This window comes from Somniosus microcephalus, chromosome 14 (assembly GCF_052327205.1).
Source record: "Somniosus microcephalus isolate GS21.2 chromosome 14, FLI_Smic_1.0, whole genome shotgun sequence".
In the NCBI taxonomy this organism is placed as follows: Eukaryota; Metazoa; Chordata; class Chondrichthyes; order Squaliformes; family Somniosidae; genus Somniosus; species Somniosus microcephalus.
Genome location: NC_141000.1, coordinates 26,538,561 through 26,564,233, shown reverse-complemented (window position 1 = coordinate 26,564,233; position 25,673 = coordinate 26,538,561). Strand labels below are relative to the sequence as shown.

Here is a 25,673-nt window from a genome sequence, read left to right as displayed (position 1 = left end):
TGACTAAGGTGACATCGGAAAAATAGAAATGTCAAAGCACTATATCTGAATGCGCGAAGCATTTGCAACAAAATAGATGAATTAATAGTGCAGATAGAAATGAACAGGTTTGATCGAACAGCCATAACGGAGACATGGTTGCAAAGTGGCCAAGGTTGGGAACTAAATATTCCAAGGTAATTAACTTTTAGAAGTGATAGGCAAAATGGAAAAGGAGGCGGGTTAGCCCTGATGATAAAGGATGGGATAAAGACAGTAGAGATGAAGGATCTTCGCTTCGAAAATCAAGAAGTAGAATCAGTTTGGGTGGAACTAAGAAACAGCAAGGGGCAGAAAATATTGGTGGGAGTTGTTTATAGGCCCCCAAATAGTAGTTGTAATGTAGGGCAGAGTATAAATTAGGAAATTAGAGGCGCAAGTAACAAGGGTAATGTAATTATGGGGGACTTTAATCTACATATAGACTGGGCAAACCAAATTTGCAGTAATAGTGTGGAGGACAAATTCATGGAATGTATGCAAGATAGTTTCCTAGGGAACAGGCTATTTTAGATCTAGTATTGTGCAATGAGAAAGGATTAATTAATAACCTTGTAGTAAAGGGGCCTTTAGGGAAGAGTGACCATAATATGATAGAATTTTATATTGAGTTTGAAAGTGATTTAGTTAAATCCAAAACTAGGGTCTTCAATCTAAACAAAGCAAACTACGTAGTTGTGAGCGGTGAGTTGGCTAAGGTAGATTGGGAAACTACATTAAAAGGTATGATGTTAGACAAGCAATGGCTAGCATTTACAGAATTAATATCTAATTTACAACAAATATACATTCCTTTTAAGGCACAAAAACCTCACAGGAAAAGTGGTCCAACCGTGGCTAACGAGAGCAGTTAAAGATAGTATTAGATCAAAGGAAGAGGCTGATAATGTTGCCAAAAAGAGTAGTAAGCCTGAGGATTGGAATGATTTTAGAATTCAGCAAAGGAGGACCAAGAAATTGGTGAGGACGAGGTCAAGTTTGGTTTTTCCCCTCGTGTTGGTTCTCTCACCACCTGCTGCAGGCCCAGTCTGGCAGATATGTCCTTCAGGACTCGGCCAGCTCGGTCAGTAGCGGTGCTACTGAGCTACTCTTGATGATGGACATTGAAGTCCTCCACCCAGAGTATATTCTGTGCCTTGCTACTCTCAGTGCTTCTTCCAAGTGGTGTTCAACATGGAGGAGTACTGATTGATTCATCTGAGGGTAGGTGGTAATCAGCAGGAGGTTTCCTTACCCATGCTTGACCTGAAGCCATCAGAATTCATGGGGTCTGGGCTCTCAGGGCCACTCCTTCCCGCCGGTGGGACAGGACCAGACATACCCAGGGATGGTGATGGAGGAGTTTGGGACATTGAAAGGTATGACTATGTCCGGCTGTTCCAATTTTGGCACAAGTCCCCAGATGTTGGTGAGGTTGACTTTGCAAGGTCGACTGGGTTGGGTGTGCCGCTGCCGAGGTCGATGCAGGGTTTTGTTTGTTACATTGTGTTTCGTTTGTTACAACTGAGTGGCTTGCTATGCCATTTCAGAGGGCAGTTAAAAGTCAAGTGCATTGCTGTGGGTCTGGAGCCACATATAGGCTAGACCAGGTAAGGACAGCAGATTTCCTTCCCGAAAGGACATTAGTGAACCAGATGGGTTTTTATGACAATCCGATAGTTTCATGGTCACCATTACTGATGCTAGCTTTTTCCAGATTTATTTAATTAACTGAATTTAAATTCCCCAGCTCATGTCTCTGGATCATTAGTCCAGGCCTCTGAATTACTAACCCAGTGACATTACCACTATGCTACCGTTCCCATGTGGGTCCCTTACAGGCTGAGACAGGAGAAATTATAATGGGGGATAAAGAAATGGGGGAGGAATTAAAGAAGTGAGCAATGAATGGGACTGAAAGCCAATAAATCTCCTGGATCTGATGGCCTGCATCCGAGGGTTTTGAACGAGGTGGTAATAGCGATAGTGGATGCATTGTGGTTGTCATTTTCCCAAATTCCTTTGATTCTGGAACGTTTCCCACGAATTGGATGGTGGCAAATGTAACCCCACTATTTAAGAAAGGAGGGAGAGAGAAAACGGTGAACTACAGACCAGTTAGCCTGACATCAGTAGTAGAGAAAATGCTAGAATCTATTTAAGGATGTGGTAACGGGGCACTTAAAAAATAATAATAGGATTGGGCAGAGTCAACACGGATTTATGAAAGGGAAATCATGTTTGACAAATCTTAGATATTTTTTGAGGTTGTAACTAGCAGAATAGATAGAGGGGTACCAGTGGATGTGGTGTATTTGGATTTTCAGAAGGCATTCGATAAGGTGCCACACAAGAGGTTATCAAACAAAATTAGGGCTCATGGGTTTGGGGGTAATATACTAGCATGGATTGAGGATTGGTTAACGGGCAGAAAACAGAGTAGGAATAAACGGGTCATTTTCAGGTTGGCAGGCAGTATCTAGTGGGGTACCCCAAGGATCAATGCTTGGGCCTCAGCTATTCACAATCTACATCAAGGATTTGGATGAGGGGACCAAATGTAATATATCCAAATTTGCTGATGATACAAAGCTGGGTGGGAATGCAAGTTGTGAGGAGGATGATGAGGCTTCAAGGGGATATAGACATGTTAGAACGGATTCTTTTACCCTCAATCTGGTTCAGCAAACACTGAGTCGAATACAACTGGATGAATTCAAACGATTTAGAGTCTTACTCTGAAATGTCGGCACCGACTCCTGCAAGAGTCTGACGAACCCAACAGAGCAAGCAATTTGCCATACAGTGTGCTACATTATTATACTTGCATTTGAGAAGACATTAACACATCGTACATTCTGAGCCAATCCTGAGCTGTGCACGTATACATTTAATTTGATTTCCTGGCCTGGCAGTTTGAAATAAAGAAGTCACATTTAACTGAATGGGTTACAGTTAAGTAAATATCCTGGTAATGTGCTCATGATCACCTAAACATTATGGTAATGCGTTTGCAATCATGGTAATGCGTTTTCTGATCGCCTATTGTCTGTATAACTTCTGCACACTGACTTATATTGTTCCTAACAGCAAGGTGTGACATTTGTGGGCGCCAGCCATATTAGCAGCCAAAGATCAGTTTAGCCTTTTTATTTTACTTCTTGCTGCTTTCGCAGTTTCTGGTTTCTATTTCCTTGACCTTGGTATTCTCAGACAGGCTAAGTGAGTGAGCAAAAACATGGCAAATGGAATATAACGTGGAGAAATGTGAGGTTATCCACTTTGGCAGGAAAAATAGAAAAGCAGAGTATTTTTTAAATGGTGACATTTTGAAATGTTGGTGTTCAGAGGGACCTGGGTGTCCTTGTACACGAATCACCTGAAAGTTAACATGCAGGTACAGCAAGCAATTAGGAAAGCAAATGGTATGTTGGCCTTTATTACAAGAGGATTTGAGTGTAAGAGTAAAGACATCTTACTGCAATTATATAGGGTCCTGGTGAGCCCACACCTGGAGTATTGTGTACAGTTTTGGTCTCCTTACCTAAGGAAGGATATAATCACCATAGAGGAAGTGCAACGAAGATTCACCAGACTGATTCCTGGGATGAGGGGATTGTCCTATGAGGAGAGATTGAGTAGACTAGGCCTATATTCTCTGGAGTTTAGAAGAATGAGGTGTAATCTTATTGAAACATACAAAATTTTTACAGACTTGACAGGGTAGATGCAGGGAGGATGGTCCCCCTGGCTGGGGAGTTTAGAACCAGGGGTCACAGTCTCAGAATAAGGGGTTGGCCATTTAGGACTATGATGAGAAATTTCTTCACTCAGAGGGTGGTGAATCTTTGGAATTCTCTACCCCAGAGGGCTGTGGAGGATTCTCTACCCCAGAGGGCTGTGGAGGCTCAGTCGTTCTGTATATTCAAGACAGAGATCGTTAGATTTTTTAATATTTAGGGAATCGAGGGATACAGGGATAGTGCAAGAAAGTGGTGATGAGGTAGAAGATCAACCATGATCTTATTGAATAGCGGAGCAGGCTCGAGGGGCCAAATGGTTTACTCCTGCTCCTATTTCTTATGTTCAGCTGCTTCATCAATGGCCTTCCCTCCATCATAAGGTTAGAAGTGGGGATGTTCACTGATGACTACAGTGTTCAGTTCTATTCGCAACTGCTCAGATAATGAAGCAGTCCATGCCTGCATGTAGCAAAACCTGGACGGTAAGTGGCAGGTAACATTCGCGCCACACAAGTGCCAGGCAATGACTATGTCCAACAAGCAAATGTCCATTCACCGCCCCTTGACATTCAACAGCATTTCCATCACCGAATCCCCCACCATCAATATCCTGGGGGTCACCATTGACCAGAAACTTAACTGGTCCAGCCACATAAATACTGTGGCAACAAGAGCAGTTCAGAGGCTGTGTATTACTCGGCACAAGTCAGGAGTGTGATGGAATACTCTCCACTTGCCTGGATGAGTGCAGCTCCAACAACACAAGAAGCTTGACACCATCCAAGACAAAGCAGCCTGCTTGATTGGCACCCCATCCAGCACCTTATACATTCACTCCCTTCACCACCGGCACACTGTGGCTGCAGTGTGTACCATCTACAAGATGCACTGCAACAACTTGCCAAGGCTTCTTCGGCAGCACTTCCGAAACCCACGACCTCTTCCAGCTAGAAGGACATGGGAGCACCACCACCTCCAAGTCACACACCATCCTGACTTGGAAGTATATATCACAGTTCTTTCGTTGTCTCTGGGTCAAAAATCCTGGAACTCCCTCCCTAACAGCACTGTGGGAGTACCTTCAGCACATGGACTGCAGCGGTTCAAGAAGGCAGCTCACCGCCACCTTCTCAAGGGCAACTAGGGATGGGCAATAAATGCTGGCCCTGTCAGCGACGCCCACATCCCATGAATGAATTAAAAAAAAGCAGCATCTCAACTGTATACGGTCATGTAAGAAAATGCTCTAAGAAAACTGGGTTTTGTGGAAAGATGTAGTGCTGAATCTACACAAAAACTTAGTCAGACCACACTATTGGAAGGATGTTGAGGAAAGAGAGGATAGATGTCAGACCCTGCCTTATATAAGGACATAAAAATACAAAGAAAGACTTGAAAAATTGGGGCTGTTTACATCAAAGGACATTATGGGATGATTTGCTAGAAGTGTTTAAAATTATGAATCATGTTTCAGAGCTTGAGCGGCAGCTGGCGTCACTGCGGTGCATCCGTGAGGCTGAGAGTTACGTGGATAGCGCGTTTCTGGAGGTAGTCACCCCGCAGCTTAAGGGTATGCAGGCAGAGAGGGAATGGTTGACTGCCAGACAGAAGAGGAGGACCAAGCAGGTAGTGCAGGAGTCCCCTGAGCGCATCGTGCTCTCCAACCAGTATTCTGTTCGGAGTACTGGTGAGGGCGATGGTTCCGCTGGGGACTGCAGCCAGAGACAAGTCTAAGGCACCACGGGTGGCTCAGCAACACAGAGTGGGGAGGAAAGAGTGGAAGAGCAATAGTGGTAGGGGATTCGATAGTTGGGGAGCAGACAGGCGTTTCTCCAGCTGCAGACGTGACTCCAGGATGGTATGTTGCCTCCCTGGTGCCTGGGTCAAGGATGTCACTGAGCGGCTGCAGGACATCTGAGGGGGGAGGGTCAACAGCCAGAGGTCGTTGTCCATATCCGTACCAATGACATAGGCAGAAAGAGGAATGAGGTCCTGCAGGCAGAGTTTAGGGAGCTAGGAGTGTAGTGTCCGTGTGTAGATAAAGACACTGAAGACAGGAGTTGGTTCATAGGTATTTACTAAGCAAGTCTTGTGTGGTGGGGGGGGGGGGGGGTTTCTAAAGGATATACACAATACACAGGCTTATATAGCCCAAGTGGCAATTACCGGCATTACGCACACCTGGGGCTCTTAAAGGCACATACACCATAATTGCTCTTAAAGGCACATACACCACAATTCCTCCCCTTCTAGCTAACTAGTACATCATATTTTAAGTAATTATTAATTACATGTTATATGCAAAATAATATACATTGCTGTATTAATTAATTATAAGTTAGTCTCTCAGGAGGCTTCCTGACTCGGTCCGGATAACGCCTCGGGGGTGTAGTAGGTTCTTCTGGCAAGGCTGATTCGGCTTGAAGGCCAGTGTCGGGTTCATCGGGCTCCAGTATCACCGGATCGGAGGTAGATATGGGTATCTCTACTTCATCGTTAGATGTATAGAGTGGTGGTGTAGGTTGTCCCTTTTCGGATGACTTGATGATTTGGTCAGCATGGCGCCTTATTATGCTGTCTCCGATGTCCACGGTATACATCAGTGGTCCTAATCGTGTGCAGATAGTTCCAGGCTGCCATTTCTCGGTACGGTAGTCCCGGGCCAAAACCGGTTGGCCTATCTGGAAGGCCCTAGTTGGCCTTTCATTCATGCCCTGAAACTGCCGGTTCTCCACGTCCCTTCGGATGTTGGGCTTGACCAAATCCAGCCGGCATCTTAGGTTTCTATTGTAGAACATCATGGCGGGAGTTTGGTTAGTAACCATATGCGTTGCATTCCTATATGCAAATAAGAAGTTATCCACCTTGTGCTGAAGTTTTATGTCTTCATTACCCATGGCCTTGATGGCCTTCTTGAAGGTCTGGACAAACCTTTCAGCCAATCCATTGGTGGCGGGATGGTATGGGGCGGACGTGTAGTGCTTTACCCCATTGTTCTTTAAGAACTTTCTGAATTCTTCGGACACAAATTGCGGTCCATTATCAGAACATATCTGTTCCGGCAGCCCATTCCTGGCAAATATGGTCCTTAATACTGTGATGGTTTTTTCCGTGGTGGTGGAGGACATCTTTATTACCTCCGGCCACTTGGAGTGTGCATCAACTGCGATTAAGAACATTGAGTCCATAAATGGACCAGCAAAGTCGATGTGCACCCTTTGCCAGGGAGATGAGGGCCACTCCCATGGATGTAGAGGGGCCTGTGGCGGAGCATTTTGGACCTTCTGGCATCCTAGGCAGCTCTTGGTCATGTTTTCGATGTCTCCATCGATACCTGGCCACCATACAAACGCCCTAGCTAGGTTCTTCATTTTCACTCCACCCAGATGCCCCTCGTGAAGCTCCTTTAGTACTTTATCCTGGAGTTTGGGTGGAATCACCACTCTGGATCCACACATCAAGGTTCCTAGTTTCTCTTGAAACACTTCTTTGGCGTTGGCCAAGATGTCTTTTAATCGTTCAGGTATGATGTCATTATTGTTCTTTTCCTTACTGGTCACCGTCAGTGCCTGAATGGAGTGCCAGTCTAAACGTATCTTCCTTATCCATTCACGTCCCAACAACCGTGGACCACCATCTTGTAGAATGTATAAATACAACTTTTGTATTTCTTTGCCGTTGTATACCACAGGCACCCTTATTTTTCCTTTGGGGTAGACTTTCTGCCCCGTATATGTTTTTAAGATAATGGATGTGTCTTTTAGAGGTATATGCGAAAATAGCCTCTCGTAATCTCGTCGATTTAATACGGTTAGAGCTGATCCTGTATCTAGCTCCATTTTAACTGGGGACCCTGCTATTGTGAGGGTAACCCAAATGGTTTGGTAATCCTCTTTGGCAAGTACATTATGTAATTTGAGACCGCTTAGTCTCTTGTTTCCGGAGTCGCTATCGCTATTCTGGTCTTCGGAGCTATTGTCCGTCATCATTTGTACCTTCCTGTACTTTTCTTTATTGATTTTTTTGTTTTCTGTCAGTGGATTTATTTTGTCCAGATTGGCATACCCGTGCAATGTGTCCAATCTTACCACATTGCCTGCATGCTTTGCCCTTGAACCAGCAGTCCCTCTGGTTATGGGTGGATCTGCCACAGCGATAACATCTTCCGAACTCCTGTGTCATTTTATGGGTGCCGAAGTCCTGTGTCTCTTGTTGTATCTCTGCAGCTCCTTTTGCTGCTGCTTCGTATGATACAGCCATACTGAAAGCTTTGTCCAATGTTAAATCTTTTTCAGAAAGCAGTCTTTTTTGTGTTCCTTCACTTAAGAGACCGCAAACAAATTTGTCTCGAAGATAATCCGATAGTCCTGCTCCGAATTGGCAGTACTTTGATAGCTTTCTTAATTTGTTTAGGTAATCAACGTTACTTTCATTCTTGTGTTGATTTCTCTTGAAGAACTTGAATCGTTCTGCTATCAGCAGCGGTGTTGGGTTTAAATGCTCCTGCAGGGTATCAACAATTTCTTTAAAAGTCTTGTCCTTTGGTTTGGCTGGAGTGATTAAATTTCGTAACAGCCCGTATGTCTTCGCGCCCATTAAGTTCAGAAGTACTGAAGCTTTTTTTTCATCTGTTATTCCATTTGCAGTGCAATAAACCTCTACTCTTTCCACGTATGTGGTCCAATCTTCTATTTCGCCATCAAAAGCCTCAATATTACCAGATTTAGGCATTTCAGAAAAGATATGGCGGTTCCCGCGCTTTTTTTTTTCTCTCTGTAGCAATGATACGGCGCTTCCCGCGCTTTCCCGCCGCTGCTACCGATAACAATGCTGTTTTACTGTGGTTTCCGTTTATTCACTGTTGGAGACTCGTTCCCGACGGAGGTCTAAACGCTGACCTGCTTGCCGCGCCGGCCGTCTCTCGAGTGCACCCTCCCAGTCCGTTATTGCTTGCCTCCGATTTCGCTGCCTGTCTCAGCTGTAGAGCCCGCCGCTGGAGCTCCAGCCTGACGCCCAGGAAGGATTAGCGCAGTACCTGTCACCAGCTTGGCCAGCTGGTGAAACCACAGTTTCTCTTACTTCCTTGAGTCTTCTGGACGCTGGAGGAATCGATGTCCTTGAGGTGCTGCCGAATTGCAGGTAAGTCCGTTTCCACTTCGTCGCCACTGTAGTGTCCGTGTGTAGATAAAGACACTGAAGACAGGAGTTGGTTCATAGGTATTTACTAAGCAAGTCTGGGGGGGCGTTTCTAAAGGATATACACAATACACAGGCTTATATAGCCCAAGTGGCAATTACCGGCATTACGCACACCTGGGGCTCTTAAAGGCACATACACCATAATTGCTCTTAAAGGCACATACACCACAAGGAGAGAGATTAAAAAGCAGGACCTCAAAGGTAGTATGCCATGTGCTAGTGAGTACAGGAATAGGAGGATAGAACAGATGAATGTGTGGCTGGAGAGATGGTGCAGGAGGGAGGGCTTTAGATTCCTGAGGCATTGGGACCGCTTCTGGGGAAGGTGGGACCTGTACAAGCTGGACGGGTTACACCTCAACAGAGCCGGGATCAATATTCTCGCGGGGAGGTTTGCTAATGCTGTTGGGGAGGGCTTAAGCTAGTTTGGCAGGGGGATGGGCACCAGCATATAGGAGTGGAAAAGAGAAGAAATTAGTACTGGAGGCGGAAGTAGTACCATATTAGATAGGAGCAGACTATGAAAAATTCAAAAATGGGTTTAGAATGCATGTACGTAAATGCACAGTGTGGTGAATAAGGTTGGTGAGTGACCAACACAATTAGCCGTGTGGCAATATGATGTTGTGGCAATAACAGAAACGTGACTTAAGAACGGTGAGGTCTGGGCATTTAATATTCAAGAGTAAAAGGTGTTCAGCAAAGATAGGGAAGGAAAAAAGGGAGGTGAGGTGGCAGTGCTGATTTAAGGAAGGCATTGTAGTGTTGGAAAAGGAGGATGTTCTTGAGACAAGGACAGAATCCATTTGGTTAGAGTTGAGGAGCAAAAAGGGTGTGATCACACTATTGGGGGTATTCTATAGGCCTCCAAATAGTGAGAGGGAGGTAGAGGAGCAATACTGCAGGGAACTCGCAGAGATATGCAAGAGCTATAGAGTGGTGATATTGGGGGACTTTAATTACCCAAATATCAATTGGGATAATGCTGGGGTAAAGGGAAAGGAGGGGGAGGAATTTCTGAAATGTGTTCAGGAGAATTTCCTTGACCAGTATGTTCTTGACCCAACTAGGAAGGCGGCATTGCTGGATTTGGTACTGGGGAATGAGGTGGGCCAGGTCGACCAAGTGTCTGTGGGAGAACACTTGGGTACGAGTGATCATCGTATCATAAGATTTAGTTTAGTAATGGAGCAGAGCAAGGAACAATCTAGAGTGGAACTTCTAAACTGGAATAGGACGAACTTCAATGGGATGCGAAAGGATCTAGCCAGGGTAAAATGGAACCAAAGACTGACAGGAAAAACTGTAATGGAACAATGGGTGGTCTTTAAGGAGGAGATGTTCCAAGTACAGGCTAGGTACATTCCAATAAGAGGAAAGGGTAAGGGAACCAAAGCAAGGGCTCCTTGGATGACAAGGGAGATAGAGAAGATGATGAAACAAAAAGAGGGTGTATGATGCATGTCAGGTGAATTCTTCAAGGGAGAACCAGACCAAATACAGTAAGTTGAGAGGGGAAGTGAAGATGAAAATAAGATTGGCAAAGCGAGAATATGAGAGTAGAATGGCAGTTAGCATAAAAGGGAACCCAAAAATCTTCTACCGGCATGTAAACAGTAAGTGGATAGTAAGAGGTGGGGTGGGGCCTATTAGGGACAAAGAAGGTGACATATGCTTAGAGGTGCAGGGCAAGGCTAGAATACTCAATAAGTACTTTGCATCGGTGTTTACTAAGGAGGTGGATGCTGACAAAATATTGGTAGCAGTGGAAAAGGTAGAAGCAATGGAAGGGATGAAAATTGATAGACAGGATGTACTAGAAAGGCTGGGTATGCTTCGAGTGGATACGTCACCTGGTCCAGATGGCTTGCATCCCAGATTGCTAAGGGGAATCACAGAAACCCCACAGTGCAGATCGAGGCCATTTCGGCCCATCGAGCCTGCACCGACACATATCCCACCCAATCCCCGTAACTCCTACACATATCCCACCCTATCCCCGTAACCCCACGTATTTAATCCCCCTAACACTAAGGGTCAATTTATCATAGCCAATCATCCTAACCCGCACATCTTTGGACTGTGGGAGGAAACCGGAGCACCCGGAGTAAACCCACGCAAACACGGGGAGAATGTGCAAACTCCACACAGACAGTCTGGAGATAGCGGAAGGGCTTGCCATAATTTTCCAACCTTCTCTAAATGCAAGGGAGGTGCCTGAGGATTGAAAAGCAGCAAATGTGACACCATTGTTCAAGAAAGGGTGCAAGAACAATCCTTGTAACCACAGGCCGGTTAGTTTAACATCAGTGGTGGGTAAAGTTTTAGAAACAATAATCAAGGAAAAAATTAACTGGCACTTGGAGAGGTTTAAGCTAATTAATGAGAGCCAACATGGATTTGTAAAAGGCAGATCATGTTTGACTCATCTAATTGAATTTTTTGATGAAGTAACAGGGAGGATTGATGAAGAGAATGCAATAGATTTTGTTTACATGGATTTTCTGAAGGCATTTGACAAAGCACCGCATAGAAGGCTGGTTAACAAAATTGAAGCTCATGGAATAGGTGGGCCAGTGACCTGGATATTGGAATACAAAGTAGAATTTCTAAATTTGCCGATGACACTAAACTTGGTATCATCTCACGCAAACAGTGAGATGATACCAGTCGATGGCAACAGGACATAGAAAGGCTAGCAGAATGGGCAGACAAGTAGCAGATGGAATTTAATAGAGAAGTGTGAAGTGATGCATTTTGGCAGAAGGAACAGGGAGAGGCAATATTCCAACATCCGCAGTATTTTGCTATCGCACTTAATGGCACAGTTTTAAAGAGTGTGCAGGGACAGAGGGACCTGGGAGTTAATGTGCATAGGTCCCTGAAGGTGGCAGGACATATTGAGAGAGTGGTTAGCAAAGCATATAGGATCTTGGGCTTCATAAATAGAGGCATTGAGTACAAAAATAGAGAAGTTATGCTGAACCTTTATAAAGCATTGATTAGGCCACAACTGGAGTATTGCGTTCAGTTCTGGTCACCACACTTTTGGAAGGACGTGAAGGCCCTTGAGAAGGTGCAGAGGACATTTACCAGAATGGTTCTGGGATGGGGATCTTGATTGCAAGGACAGGTTGGAGAAGCTGGATTTGTTTTCATTAGAGCAAAGGAAGTGGAGGGGTGATTTGATAGAGGTGTACAGGATTATGACGGGTTTGGATTGGCTAGATGGGGAAAGGCTGTTCCCACTAGTTGATGGTACAAGGACTAGGGGACACAGATTGAAGGTTTTGGGCAAGAGATTCAGGGGGAACGTGAGGGAAAACTTTTTTACGCAGCGAGTGGCGAGGACCTGGAACTCGCTGCCGACGGAAGTGGTGGAAGCGGAGACACTCAATGTTTTCAAGGGGAGACTGGATAGGCACTTGAGGGAAATAAACTTGCAGGGCTACGGGGATAGAGCGGGGGAATGGGACTGACTGGATTGCTCTACAGAGAGCCGGCACGGACTCGATGGGCCGAATGGCCTCCTCCTGTGCTGCTATGACTCTATGATTGGACAGAGTAGATAAGAACAGACTGTTTCCAGTAATTTGGGGTCTAGAACAAGGGTTCATAGATATAGGATTAAATGTGAGTGTTTTTGGGAAGGGAGCAGGAGAACATTCTTACACACACAAACAGCTTTAAGGCAGTGGAACACACTGCCAGAGTTGAAAAAAAAATCCAACTTTGCCGATGACACAAAGATAGGCGGCAGTGTAGACGAAAGCATAAAATTACAAAGGGATATCGATAGATTATGTGAATGGGCAAAACTGTGGCAAATGGATTTCACTGTAGGCAAATGTGAGGTCATCCACTTTGGACCTAATAAGGATAGAGCAGGGTACTTTCTAAATGGTGAAAAGTTAAAAACAGTGGAGTTCCAAAGAGACTTGGGGGGTCCAGGTACATAGAGCATTAAAATATCATGAACAGGAACAGAAAATAATCAGAAAGGCTAATGGATGCTGGCCTTTATATCTAGAGGACTAGAATACAAGAGGGTAGAAGTTATGCTACAGCTGTACAAAACCCTGGTTAGACTGCACCTGGAGTACTGAGAGCAGTTCTGGGCACCACACCGTAGGAAGGATATCAAATCAAATCAACTTTTATTGTCATTGTTAGTGCACAAGTGCAGTACAACGAAATGTAGGCTTGCGGCTCCTGAGAGTGTACATTTGGATTAAGACATTTAAACATTCAACATACATTTGGCTTGTAGTATATTAACATAAACATAACCATAATAAAGTGCATTGGCAGATGTGCAGGCTTTAGAGTTTATTTGTGGAGTTCAGTAGGATGACAGCCCTGGGAAAGAAGCTGTTCCTAAATCTGGTCGTACGGGTGCGAATGCATCTGCAGCATCTCCCGGATGGTAGGATATACTGGTCTTGGAGGGAGTGCAGCGTAGGTTTACCAGAATGATACTCGAACTCCAACAGTTAAATTACAAGGAGAGATTAAGAGTTGTATGCCCTAGAATTTAGAAGGTTAAGGGGTGATTTGATGTAAGTTTTCAGGATATTAAGGGGAACAGATAGAGTAGATAGAGAGAAATTATTTCCACTAGTTGGGGATTCTATGACTAGGGGACATCGTCTAAAAATTGGAGCCAGACCTTTCAGGAGTGAAATTAGGAAACACTCCTAAGTTTGGAACTCTCTTCCACAAATGGCAATTGATGTTAGGTCAATTGTTAATTTTAAAGTGGAGATTGATAGATTTTTGTTAACCAAATGTATTAAGGTACAGGAAACTTTGGTTTATCCGGAGGTTAACTGTCCGGAATGCTCGATCCACCGGCAAAATTCAGGAGTCGGTTCAGTAAGCTTTTTTTTTTCTTTTCGTTGCTTTTTTTTCACCAGTCAGGCTCTGCAAGGTCTAGCTAAAGCTGTTGCTTAGCTACAGAGACGCTTGCAAGCTATGGCTGATTGTTTAGAAGCTGCAACAGGGTTTGTTGCTAGATACGGAGCTCAAAAGCTCCGTATGTTTTAACATTAGCGCTGGTTTGTCCGGCAGTTTTGATGGGACGGCAACAGCTCGGTGCCGGATATCACAAAGTTTCCTGTATATGGAGCAAAGGCGGGTATATGGAATTAGGTCGCAGATCAGCCATGATCTCATTGTATGGTGGAACAGGCTGGAGGGGTTAAATGGACTACTCCTGTTCCTATACTCGGCCCACAAATAGAAAGAAAACATCAAATAGGACATTTGACAAATGAGATCCGGTATTTTGGTTTTCATCTCAGACTGGGATAAAACCATGAATGTTTGTTTGGTACTCTTCCTGGAATGTGAGTCACCCCCGTAAACTGTGCCGTACACTCCTATGGTGGGGAGAGGCAGGCTGGATCAGCACTCTTCCTCCCACCCCCATCCCACAGGTGCCAGGAAATTGGTCACTCAATACAACGACACTCTTGGGCAAAGCACGATAGCATGCAGCAGCTTTGTTTGTTTCATTTTCTCTGCATCTGTGGCCAAAAGAGAAAGCTCTCATCGTCCTGTATGACGCCAGTAGTTTATACAACTATGTCAAGTGAATCTTTGCATCAGTTTATGCTCCTGTAAATGCCATGTGTACAAATACTGTCCTGTAAACCATTGAAATGTTCAGAGATGGAGGGAAACATCTGTTTTTGGTTTTAAATGCAATTTTCCTTTATAACTTTGAGATGAACATATTGCAGTACAGACAAGTTGAGTAAAATATACTGTACCTGTAAAAAAAAGTAGTTTGTTACATTGAGACAAGTTTTTTATTTTTGCTAAAAGGAAGCAGGAACTGGTTTCTCCTTCCCTGCTGTAACCACTGAAATCACATCCTCTTTTCCAAGTACCAGCATTGCAATTTAACTGTAGGTGACGAGATATGATTGTGCACCAATTCTGACTTTGGTTTGGAAGAGCACCATCAGCTTTTGATCAGCCTATTGTAAGCATTAAAGTGTGCCACAATTTGAAACTTCATGTCACTTGTGGTCTTGGATGTCTTAGACTGAGTAATAGATCTGTTTAACCTTGGAGAACTGTTCTTTTGGGTAGTCGCTTTGTGTACGACACAGCACATCCAAAGTAGTGCCACTGATGTAGGGTTAACTGCTGTGTGTCCACTGAAGGAACTATCTGCTGTCCAGAGTTCAGAATTCTGGAAATCTGTAAAGAAAATGAGGGTGAGGGAAGGGAACCATCTCACTAAACAGGAACGAAATAGAAAGCAACCCTCATCATGTGAACACCATCAGCCCTTTTCACAACTCTCTTTGGCTTAAAATCCGATATGCATCAGGTATTTTTAACTGAAATGGCTGAACTCGTCTTCCCCTTAATTGAAAGCACAAATAGTAAAAGTGAACAGAAATGAAGTTAAAAATGTATCTCTATTTTGTGCAGTTGCCAAATAGTGATTGTCAGATATCTCCGACTTCATCCTTGTAAGTTACTATCAATATCAAGAGCAACATCTACAAAATCCTCAAACCAGAATCTGGAGTTAACGCCCCTTCCTGCGTGCGTGTGTAATTCTAAATCAACAAGCTGATCACAATTGGCACTTCCCCATCCACCTGCCTCTCCCACTTCCCAAGCCCAGGGCTGCTGCCACCCTGGCCATGAGTGACTGACTTAGCACAGGTTTGAATAGTTTTTGGTCTGTCTGGCTCAATACCACACCATGAAGTGCATGGACTTAATTTGTTTTAAACTTTATTTAAAAATAATTACTAATGGAGAGCTTGGAATCCCTTGCCTTAACTAACTTAATTGTGTTTGGTCTTTTAATAATTGTAGACACTATTGAAAAATTGACAATTTAGGGAGAAATAATTAAGTTTGTAGTTCCAAATTAGTAAAATACTAATTAAGCTGTTTGTTTTTTTTCACAACTCCAGCTCCACCTACCACTCAATTCTCCCTTGCCAGGGAGTGAATTAACCAAGGAGCCGTTTCGTTGGGATCAGCGACTATTTGCCCTCGTCTTGCGTCTTCCTGGATTGATGTCTCTTGAAGCAGAGCAATTGGGAAGTGTGCCATCTGATGAATCTGCCATTACACCCATGTGTGAGGTTACAGGAGGTAAGATCAACTTTGTACAGTTGATGTTTTGAATGGACCACCTTATCTTTTTTAACTAACACTTTTTACTCCATTTGTTTTACTAAAATTAATCATGGCAGAAATGCTGGCCCCTTGTTTCACTAGTCAGAAGATCTTCATCTTTCGTGCTCATGCATCACTTTGTACAGAGTGTCTATTGACACCACTGTCAGCCAATGAGTTGGAGATGGGGTGGGACTTATGGCAGGACTCAGTCTACACAAATATCAAAGCAAACCAAGTCTATTTACTCAGTCTATTTAAAAAATGCACGACAGCAGTCTACAGAGTCTATTTTAAAAATGTTTCTATGAAATACAGCAAACCAAACTCATGATTGAAACTACAGCAACGTCTCCTGATAAAAGCAGGGTGATTTATCCAGCAAAATGCAGTAAGTGGGGAATAGTTGCATACAAATTATGTGCGTAAAATCAATCCCAGTCACTTACAGCAGTGCAGTTCCAGGCATGATTGACGTGGTAATGACCCAATCATTTCCATCTGGCCAGGATTAGTGGTGTCACTATATGCAGCCCATTTTGTATTGCCAAATGGCAGAGACTAAGGAAAAAAAAAAAAAACTGGTTGGGCCACCGAATTACAGGTCATAATTTGATCTCCAGGTTCAAATGACTAATGCACAACTTGGAGCTTTGTTCCCGCAGTTTGACATCTCACCCCTCGACTTGGATTACTGTCTTTGGATCCACTCCTACCCATACAGTATCCTTATGATTTCAGCTGTTGTTTGCTGTTGTGTGCAGTTACTGTAATGCTATGCTGACCACGTAATTTCCCTCCTTTCGTGCTCCCTTTGCAACCATTCTGTTTTAAACTGTGCTAGTTTTGCAAGAGGGAAGGTGAAGTTTATTGAGTACACTCTTTTGTTGTGATTCGTACAAAATTCAACTATTCAGAAGATGCAGTTAGTCAAGTGTTCATGCAGATTATCAAACTGATGTTTATGATGGATTCATGTAGGTTGTGTAGCGGACTAAGAACACTAATTGAGACATCTATCCCTTTAGAAATCTTGGCAAAACGAATTAGTTAATAAATAACTTTGACGAGTAAAGGGATGTGCCCATTTTTTTCTTGGTTAAATCCTATAATATCGTTAAGGGTGCAGTTCTCTCTCTGGGAACTACTTCTGCCCCTCTCGACATTGGCCGATGCCTCTAGCTAGGGTACTGCCTCCCTTAGGAACAATACAGAAGTTTGGGATGAGAAAAAGTCATTCAGCCAATTAAAATGAATCCCTCAGGTGTCTTAAATTTCCCATTATATTACTCACCTGTTTGTGCTTTTGCCAATTAACCCTGAGTAAATAGTTACTTTAAATTTACTTTTCATGAATTTGAAGTTCTATACTCTGATCATCCTTTCTTGGTTTACTTTGAAATATTACCTTATCAAAACGTATATTTTATATAGTGTCAGCGGTGGCTCATTGGCAGCACTCTCTCCTTCGAGTTGGTAGGTTCTGGGTTCAAGCCTCACTCCAGAGATTTGAGCACGAAATCCAGGCTGACACTGACATTGGAGTACTGAGGAAGTGCAACACTATCAGAGGTGCTGTCTTTTGGTTGAAACGTTAAACCGATTCCTCATTTGCCCTCTCAGGTGAATGCAAAAGATCCCATGGCACTATTTCAGAGATGAGCAGGGGAGTTCTCCCAGTGTCCTGGTCAAAATTTACCCCTGAACCAACATCACTAAAACAGATTGGGCCGTATTTTCCGATTGGAGGCTTCCTGTGTGCAGAGGCCTCCGATCTGGAAAATATCTACGGACTTACCCGAGGGCTCCCGAGGCCCGGACATTTCCGCTCCTGGGCCTCTCCAAACTCGAAATGCGCAGGGCCCACGTATCGCAGAGATGCATGCGGTTCGCAAGCAAGATCACATGGGCCATGGGGAGCCAATCAAAGAAGGGAATCTCCCTTCATACACTTGACAGATAGACCTGTCACACACATGAATGGAGGTCACCCCAAAAACACTTTAAAACATTAAATAAAATCACATTTTAAAAATTAGTTGAAATTACAATAAATTAAATATTAAAAATGTAATTTTTTGAAAAAAATAAAGTTTTTTACGGGGCTAAAAATAAACTTGCCTTTTTTAAAGTATTTTTAAATGATAAATCTTACGCTGGTAAAAGCAGGCCTTACGCCTGCTTTTACCAGGCGTAAGATTTCTAAGGGTTTTCTGCGGGTGGAGGTTCTCCAGAAAGCGGAACTATCCGCCCGCAGAGACCCTTCTCCAGGGCAGGCGTCCGATCTATCATGAGCATTCTTGACAGATCGGAAATGCCGGTTTTCAGCGCATGCACTTGGCATGCCTGAAACCGGCATTTCCGATGTCCCTACGGGTGTGTACAAAGCACGTACACACCCGTAGGGATCGCAATATATGGCCCATTATCTGGTCGATAGCACATCGCTGTTTGTGGGACCTTGCTGTGTGCAAATTGGCTGCCGCATTTCCTACAATACAACAGTGACTACACTTCAAAAAGTACTTCAATGGCTGTAAAGCACTTTGGGATGTCCTGAGGTTGTGGAAGGCGCTATATAAATGCAAGTCTTTATTTTTTTACTTCAATGAGTAGACACTCCTGCCTTGTAGACCACAGAGCTTCAGCTTCTCTCTAATCTTTCTTTATAGCTCATGCCTTTATACTTGAGAGCAATCTTCTTCTCTGAACCCTGTCCACTGCTTGTATATGACTTTTCTGGTATGATGAACAGAATTGATCAAACTGCTCCTCCAGGTCCCGCCTGGCCATTGCATCGTCCAGCCCCAGCATGATCTCCAGTACCTTGTACCCTATTGTTGTGATCACAACCAGCTATCTGTTTACTTTTTTAATTGCATCACCAGATGAGGATGAGTCTACTGTCATTCCCAGGACACTTGTATACTTTTGATGTGTGTTTTTCAACTAATGAACAATACTTTATTTAATGTTTCACATAAAATGAGTGAAACTCATCCATTTTGGCTAATGTTATCTATTTTAATGACAACTTGCAGTTATACAGTTCCTTTTAGGATAAACATCCCAAGCCTTTTCAAAACGGACACATGCAAAATGGATACCAAACTAGGAAAGGCGAAAGTAGCAGGGGCCAGCAAAAGCTTGGTTGAATAGATGGGTTTTGTGGAGGCTTTTAAAGGAGGGGAGAGGGGGGGAATTAAACAATTGGATCCAGGTTGCTGAAGGTTCCTCAACCAATAGTGGGCAAAATAGGACAAAAATCTGAGTTGGGATTGGAGAGTTTTGGTGATGGGATATAGGGCTGGGGGAGATTGCAGCGAGAGGATTGGGCAAGGATATAAGGGATTTGACGACGAGAATGATTGTAAACTTGAGGTGTTGGGGTAGAGATAGTCTTGATCACGAGGAGCTCCTCACACTTGATGCTTGAAGTGGCAGGGTGGATGAGATGGTTTTAAGGAGGCGATTGGTTGTTGGGAAAACGAGCTTGTGGTTATCCTTGCCCTCTCAGAATGATCTTGGAATATTGGGCTATTTTGGCTGAGGACATGCGAAGCACAAAAATGCTTGACGTCAAATCAGATCTGATGGTTGGCTAGGCCAGCTGTGCGCCAGATGAGTTCCCGTTTATGCCCCTTAGACGAAGGAGGAAAGAAAAAGGCCATATTGAAATCACATCTAGGGTTTTTCCTAAAGGTAGTTACTAGAAATTAAGATTCCTTCCTTTTACCCTAGACTGTTGACGAGTCTGATTGTTGAGCTTTGACATCGGCTAACAACCCAAGCACGTCGTGCTGGTTATGTTCCAAGTTTAAACGTGTACGTGAAAAAAAGCATTTGGCCGCTTGATGCAGCAATCGACTCTCTTGGCCTGTGTGACTGGATTAAAAATGCTATCAGGCAGAATCTCTGACCAGATCTTATCTCTTGAGGTACGGCTCAACTGCTACCATTCATCTGTGGGGCACCGTCAGCAGTGTAATCTTGATATCTTACTGCTCGTGGGAAATAGCTCTGTGGAAATTCCAACTTGCTCGGAACACAAGTCTCAACAGATTTTCCTCACCTGCTTTAATATACAAATATTTCTGACCATATGTGCATATCTCCCGAAGTCTCTGACCGCCTATGTGGCTGTACTTGCAGCCTGTTTGGGACCAAGATTTTGTTTTCTGATATTGATTAAGGACAAGGGACCATAAATCTCAAATTGTCCCCTCTCCCATAAAGAAGGTTGTGGCTTTGCTGGTGAACGAATTCTAGCAAGCTGATGCCCCTAGTGGCCCAGAACTTGTGCTGTGTGGCAAGTGAGTCTCTTGCACTTGATGGTGACACTGAATGCTGTGCGACACCTCGGACTGGTCAACTGCAGCTGGTGCCTAATTTATTGAGAGCTAAGGTAGAGGAGGGAAGAAAACAAATTCAGAGAAAGTATTCAGTTTTTCCCATTTAGATTAAGAAGGAACAGATACTGTTTCACCCAAAGGTCTATTTAAGAAAAACAAACTTTCTTGTACTTTCACTGTCAAAGTTTGCTAGGTAACTATGTAGCTGAAGTACATCCTAATTTAAAGAATGGTGGTGATGCCTTTTGTGGGTAGTTAATTTATCACATTCATTGCAGTGATGTGTCTTAATACTGTCATGTTGGGGAGGGGAGGAAAATAGCTGAACTATTTCTCCAATGTTTGCTAACTGACAGCACTCTAGTCAAAAGGATTGTGTAGACCAGTGTTGTCCAGTACATTAGCCACTAGCCTTGTGCAGCTAATTGGGAATCCAGGTGTGGCTAATTGCATTTTGTTGAGTAAATATACACAACTATGTTTACCAGTATTGTGTTGTGTGCGTAAGGCATTTTCTACTAAAATTAGTGCATGTGGTTATCGCGAGTGTTCCTGTGAGGCACACCTGTGGCTAGTCAGTGATTTATATTGCGCAACACTGGTGTAGACGACAGATGCGTCCATTTGGGCTAATACTGCTTCATGCTGACCAGTGGGAAGCATATTTGAAACAAAGGCAAGTGCCTCATTGTTGCGAATCTGTTATTCCCTCTTTTCACACTTTTCCCCCCTGTCCCCACATGAAGTGAAGTGCTCTGTTGTTCCACCCACCCAGTAGCTTGGCTTGGGTTTGTTCCTGTTCTACCACCAGCCCCCCCCCCCCCCCCCCCCCCAACTTACTTTCCTCTTTCTGTCAAGTGAGAAATGGAACTAGACAGGTTGGTAACCTATTTGACAAATATTTCAACTTTTTTCTATTCAAGTTCTGATGTATGTTCAAATGTATTAGCATCTTATCTCAACTCAGTTTAATATAAGTAATCATTTTGGAAAGCCTCATGAGCTTTGCATATAAATTGACTTTAAAATTTGGACCATATTCAATGGATGGTGGCTGCGTTCATCAGTTAGTGCAGAAACTGTAGGAGACTTGAAACTGATTAAGCGTGTATTGTCTACTGTTGCTGATTATGTCTGAAGTACACCCGTATATAGCTCTAATCTGCATTTCTTCCTGAAAATTATCTAGGTCGTTCATACTGTGTATGTACACAGCGGATGCTACTCCAGTGTCTGGAGTCACTCGTGCAGAAAGTACAAAGTGGAGTGGTACTAAACTTTGAAAAAACTGGCCCAGATCCAGCACCTGTTGGAGAAGGTAAGTTTATGCCTTTGTGTATATTGACTACCTAAACTAACTTGCATTCCCTGTGGCTTGTAGATCAGTAGGTTGAGGAACCAACTAGGGAACAGGCTATTTTAGATCTAGTATTGTGCAATGAGAAATGGTTAATTAATAACCTTGTAATAAAGGGGCCTTTAGGGAAGAGTGACCATAATATGATAGAATTTTATATTGAGTTTGAAAGTGATTTAGTTAAATCCGAAACTAGGGTCTTAAATCTAAACAAAGCAAACTACGTAAATATGAGGGGCGAGTTGGCTAAGGTAGATTGGGAAACTACATTAAAAGGTATGATGGTAGACAAACAATGGCTAGCATTTAAAGAATTAATACATAATTTACAACAAATATACATTCCTTTAAGGCACAAAAACCCCACAGGAAAAGTGGTACAACCGTGGCTAACAAGAAAAGTTAAAGATAGTATTAGATCAAAGGAAGAGGCTTATAATGTTGCCAAAAAAAGTAGTCAGACTGAGGTTTGGGAGGATTTTAGAATTCAGCAAAGGAGGGCCAAGAAATTGATAAGGAAAGAGAAAAAAGAATGAGAGTAAATTAGCGAGAGACATAAAAACAGATTGTAAACATTTCTATAGGTATGTAAGTAGGAAGAGATTACTGAAAGTAAACGTGGGCCGATTAGAACATAAGAACATAATAAGAACATAAGAAATAGGAGCAGGAGTAGGCCAATCGGCCCCTCGAGCCTGCTCCGCCATTCAATAAGATCATGGCTGATCTGATCCTAACCGCCAATCCACTATCGCAGAACCATCTCCTGAATCTAACAGAATTAGACACACGAAATAGGAGCAGGATCAGGCTACACGGCCCCTGGGCCCACTCCACTACCCACAGGGCCATGACCGATCCGAACCTAGACTCATGTCCAAATTCCTGCCCGCTCCCCGTAACCCTTAATTCCCTTTACTTCTAGGAAACTGTCCATTTCTGTTTTAAATTTATGTAATGATGTAGCTTCTACAGCTTTTTGGGGCAGCATATTCCATGGACCTACCACCCTCTGAGTGAAGTAGTTCCTCCTCATCTCAGTTTTGAAAGAGCAGCCCCTTATTCTAAGACTATGCCCCCCTAGTTCTAGTTTCACCCATCATCGGGAACATCCTCCCGGCATCCACCCGATCCAACCCCTTCACAATCTTATATGTTTCAATAAGATCGCCTCTCATTCTTCTGAACTCCAATGAGTAGAGTCCCAATCTACTCAACCTCTCCTCATATGTCCATCCCCTCATCCCCGGGATTAACCGAGTGAACCTTCTTTGTACTGACTCGAGAGCAAGTATGTCCTTTCTTAAGTATGGGCACCAAAACTGTATGCAGTATTCCAGGTGCGGTCTCACCAATACCTTGTACAACTGAAGCAATACCTCCCTATTTTTATATTCTATCCCCCTAGCAATGAAAGCCAACATTCCATTGGCCTTCTTAATCACTTCCTGCACCTGCGTACTAACCTTTTGAGTTTCGTGCACCAGGACCCCCAGATCCCTTTGTACTTCGGTACTTTCCAGTTTCTTGCCATTAAGATAATAACTTGCTCTACGACTTTTCCTGCCAAAGTGCATAACCTCACACTTTCCAGTATTGTATTCCATCTGCCAAATCTCTGCCCACTTACTTAGCCTGTCTATGTCCCCTTGCAGGTTTTTTATGTCCTCCTCACTCACTACTTTCCCTCCCATCTTAGTATCATCTGCAAACTTTGATATGTTACACTCGGTCCCCTCCTCCAAATCGTTAATATAGATTGTAAAGAGTTGGGGGACCCAGCACTGACCCCTGCGGAACACCACTAGTTACTGATTGCCAGTCTGAGAATGAACCATTTATCCCAACTCTCTGCTTTCTGTTAGATAGCCAATCCTCTATCCATGCCAGAATATTACCCCCAATCCTGTGATTTTTTATCTTAAGCAATAATCTTTTGTGTGGCACCTTGTCAAATGCCTTTTGGAAGTCTAAATACACTACGTCCACTGGTTCCCCTTTATCCACCCTATGTGTTACTTCCTCAAAGAACTCCAGCAAATTTGTCAAACATGACTTCCCCTTCATAAAACCATGCTGACTTTGTTCTATTAAATGATGATTATCCAAATGTCTTGTTACTGTCTCCTTAATAATGGACTCCAAAATTTTACCTACCACAGATGTTAGGCTAACCGGTCTATAGTTTCCAGCCTTCTGTCTACTGCCCTTTTTAAATAAGGGTGTTACATTAGCAGTTTTCCAGTCTGCCGGGACCTTTGCCAAGTCCAGGGAGTTTTGGAAAATTATTACCAATGCATCCACAATCCCTACCGCCACTTCTCGCAAGACCCTAGGATGTAAGCCATCAGGTCCAGGTGATTTATTCGCCTTGAGTCCCATTATTTTACCGAGTACCACTTCCTTAGTGATTTTGATCGTGTTTAGCTCCTCTCCCCCCCCCCCCCCCCCCCTTTAGCCCCCTGTTTGTCCAGTGTTGGGATATTCTTAGTGTCTTCTACTGTAAAGACTGATATAAAATATTCATTCAGTGTTTTTGCCATCTCCATATTTCCCACCATTAATTTCCCGGTCTCATCCTCTAAGGGACCAACATTTACTTTAGCCACCCTTTTTCTTTTTATATAACTGCTAGCTGGGGGGAGCCCGGCGTTGCCAGGGCTGTTTTGAGCCGGGCGGTTTAAATCGAGTGCCAGGCTTTGGGGCCTCTCTGTGTCCCTCTGTGAATCTGCTGCCAGGCAACATTTTAAATCGAGTCCCAGGCTTTTGGGCCCTGTCTGTGTCCCCCTCTCAATCTGCTGCCGGGCAACATTTCTACCTTTTAATACCTTGAAAGATGAAAGTGAAAGTACTTATAAAACGTTTTTGGTAAATGTTATGTTATTTTTAAAAGAGATACTAACTTTTTCAAAGCTGGATGATCAAAGTAGTTTGAGTTGGAAGCTGAAGTAATGGCAGTGAAACAATGGCTGCCAGATCCCTGAGATGAAAACGATTAGTCCCGCACACACACACACACACACCGATTGGCCAACCATCAGGGGACTGTACTGTAGGATTGGACAGACGGAATGACAGACAGAAGAACCGCTTTATATATATAGATAGATAGATAGATAAAAACTCTTACTATCTGTTTTTATATTTTTTGCTAATTTACTTTCATAATCTATCTTCCCTTTCTTAATCAATCTTTTTGTTATTTTTTGCTGTCTTTTAAAGTTTTCCCAATCCTCTATCCTCCCACTAGATTTGGCTACCTTATATGCCCTTGTTTTTAGTCGAATACTATCCTTAATTTCTTTACTTAGCCACGGATGGCTGTCTTTTCTTTTACACCCTTTTCTTCTCAGTGGAATATATATTTTTTGGAAGTTGTAAAATAGCTCCTTAAATGTACACCACTGATCATGTATCGTCTTACCCTTTAATCTATTTTCCCAATCCACTCTACTCAATTCCGCTCTCATACCTTCATAGTCTCCTTTATTCAAGCTTAGCACGCTTGTTTGAGATCCAACCTTTTCACCCTCTAATTGAATATGGAATTCAACCATGTTAGAGGCAGAGACAGGTGAAATTATAATGGGGAATAAGGAAATGGCAGAGACATTAAACAAATACTTTGTATCTGTCTTCACTGTAGAAGAGACAAAAATCATTCTGGAAATAATGGAGAACCAAGGGTCTAGAGAGAGTGAGGAACTTAAAGAAATCAGTATAAGTAAAGACATAGTACTGGAGAAATTAATGGGACTAAGTGGCGACAAATCCTGATGACCTGCATCTTAGGGTTTTAAGAGGTAGCTACAGAGATAGTGGATGCACTAGTATTAATCTGCCAGAATTTCC

The 25,673-nt window shown here is 43.3% G+C and overlaps 1 protein-coding gene across 3 annotated transcripts in view; it reads left to right on the top strand.

Annotated features, from left to right (window-relative positions):
* The window catches only part of LOC147107390 (integrator complex subunit 6-like), a 131,379-nt gene that overhangs the window by 42,064 nt on the left and 63,642 nt on the right, over nt 1-25,673 (top strand). For all 3 annotated transcript variants that reach the window (XR_015080781.1, XM_086006388.1, XM_086006387.1), the window contains 2 exons: nt 15,905-16,088; nt 21,654-21,782. Coding sequence is in view for 2 of the 3 variants with exons in the window: in XM_086006388.1 (XP_085862514.1) it covers nt 15,905-16,088; nt 21,654-21,782 (313 nt within the window). In the remaining variant the exon portion in view is untranslated. The remainder of the gene's footprint in view (nt 1-15,904; nt 16,089-21,653; nt 21,783-25,673) is intronic.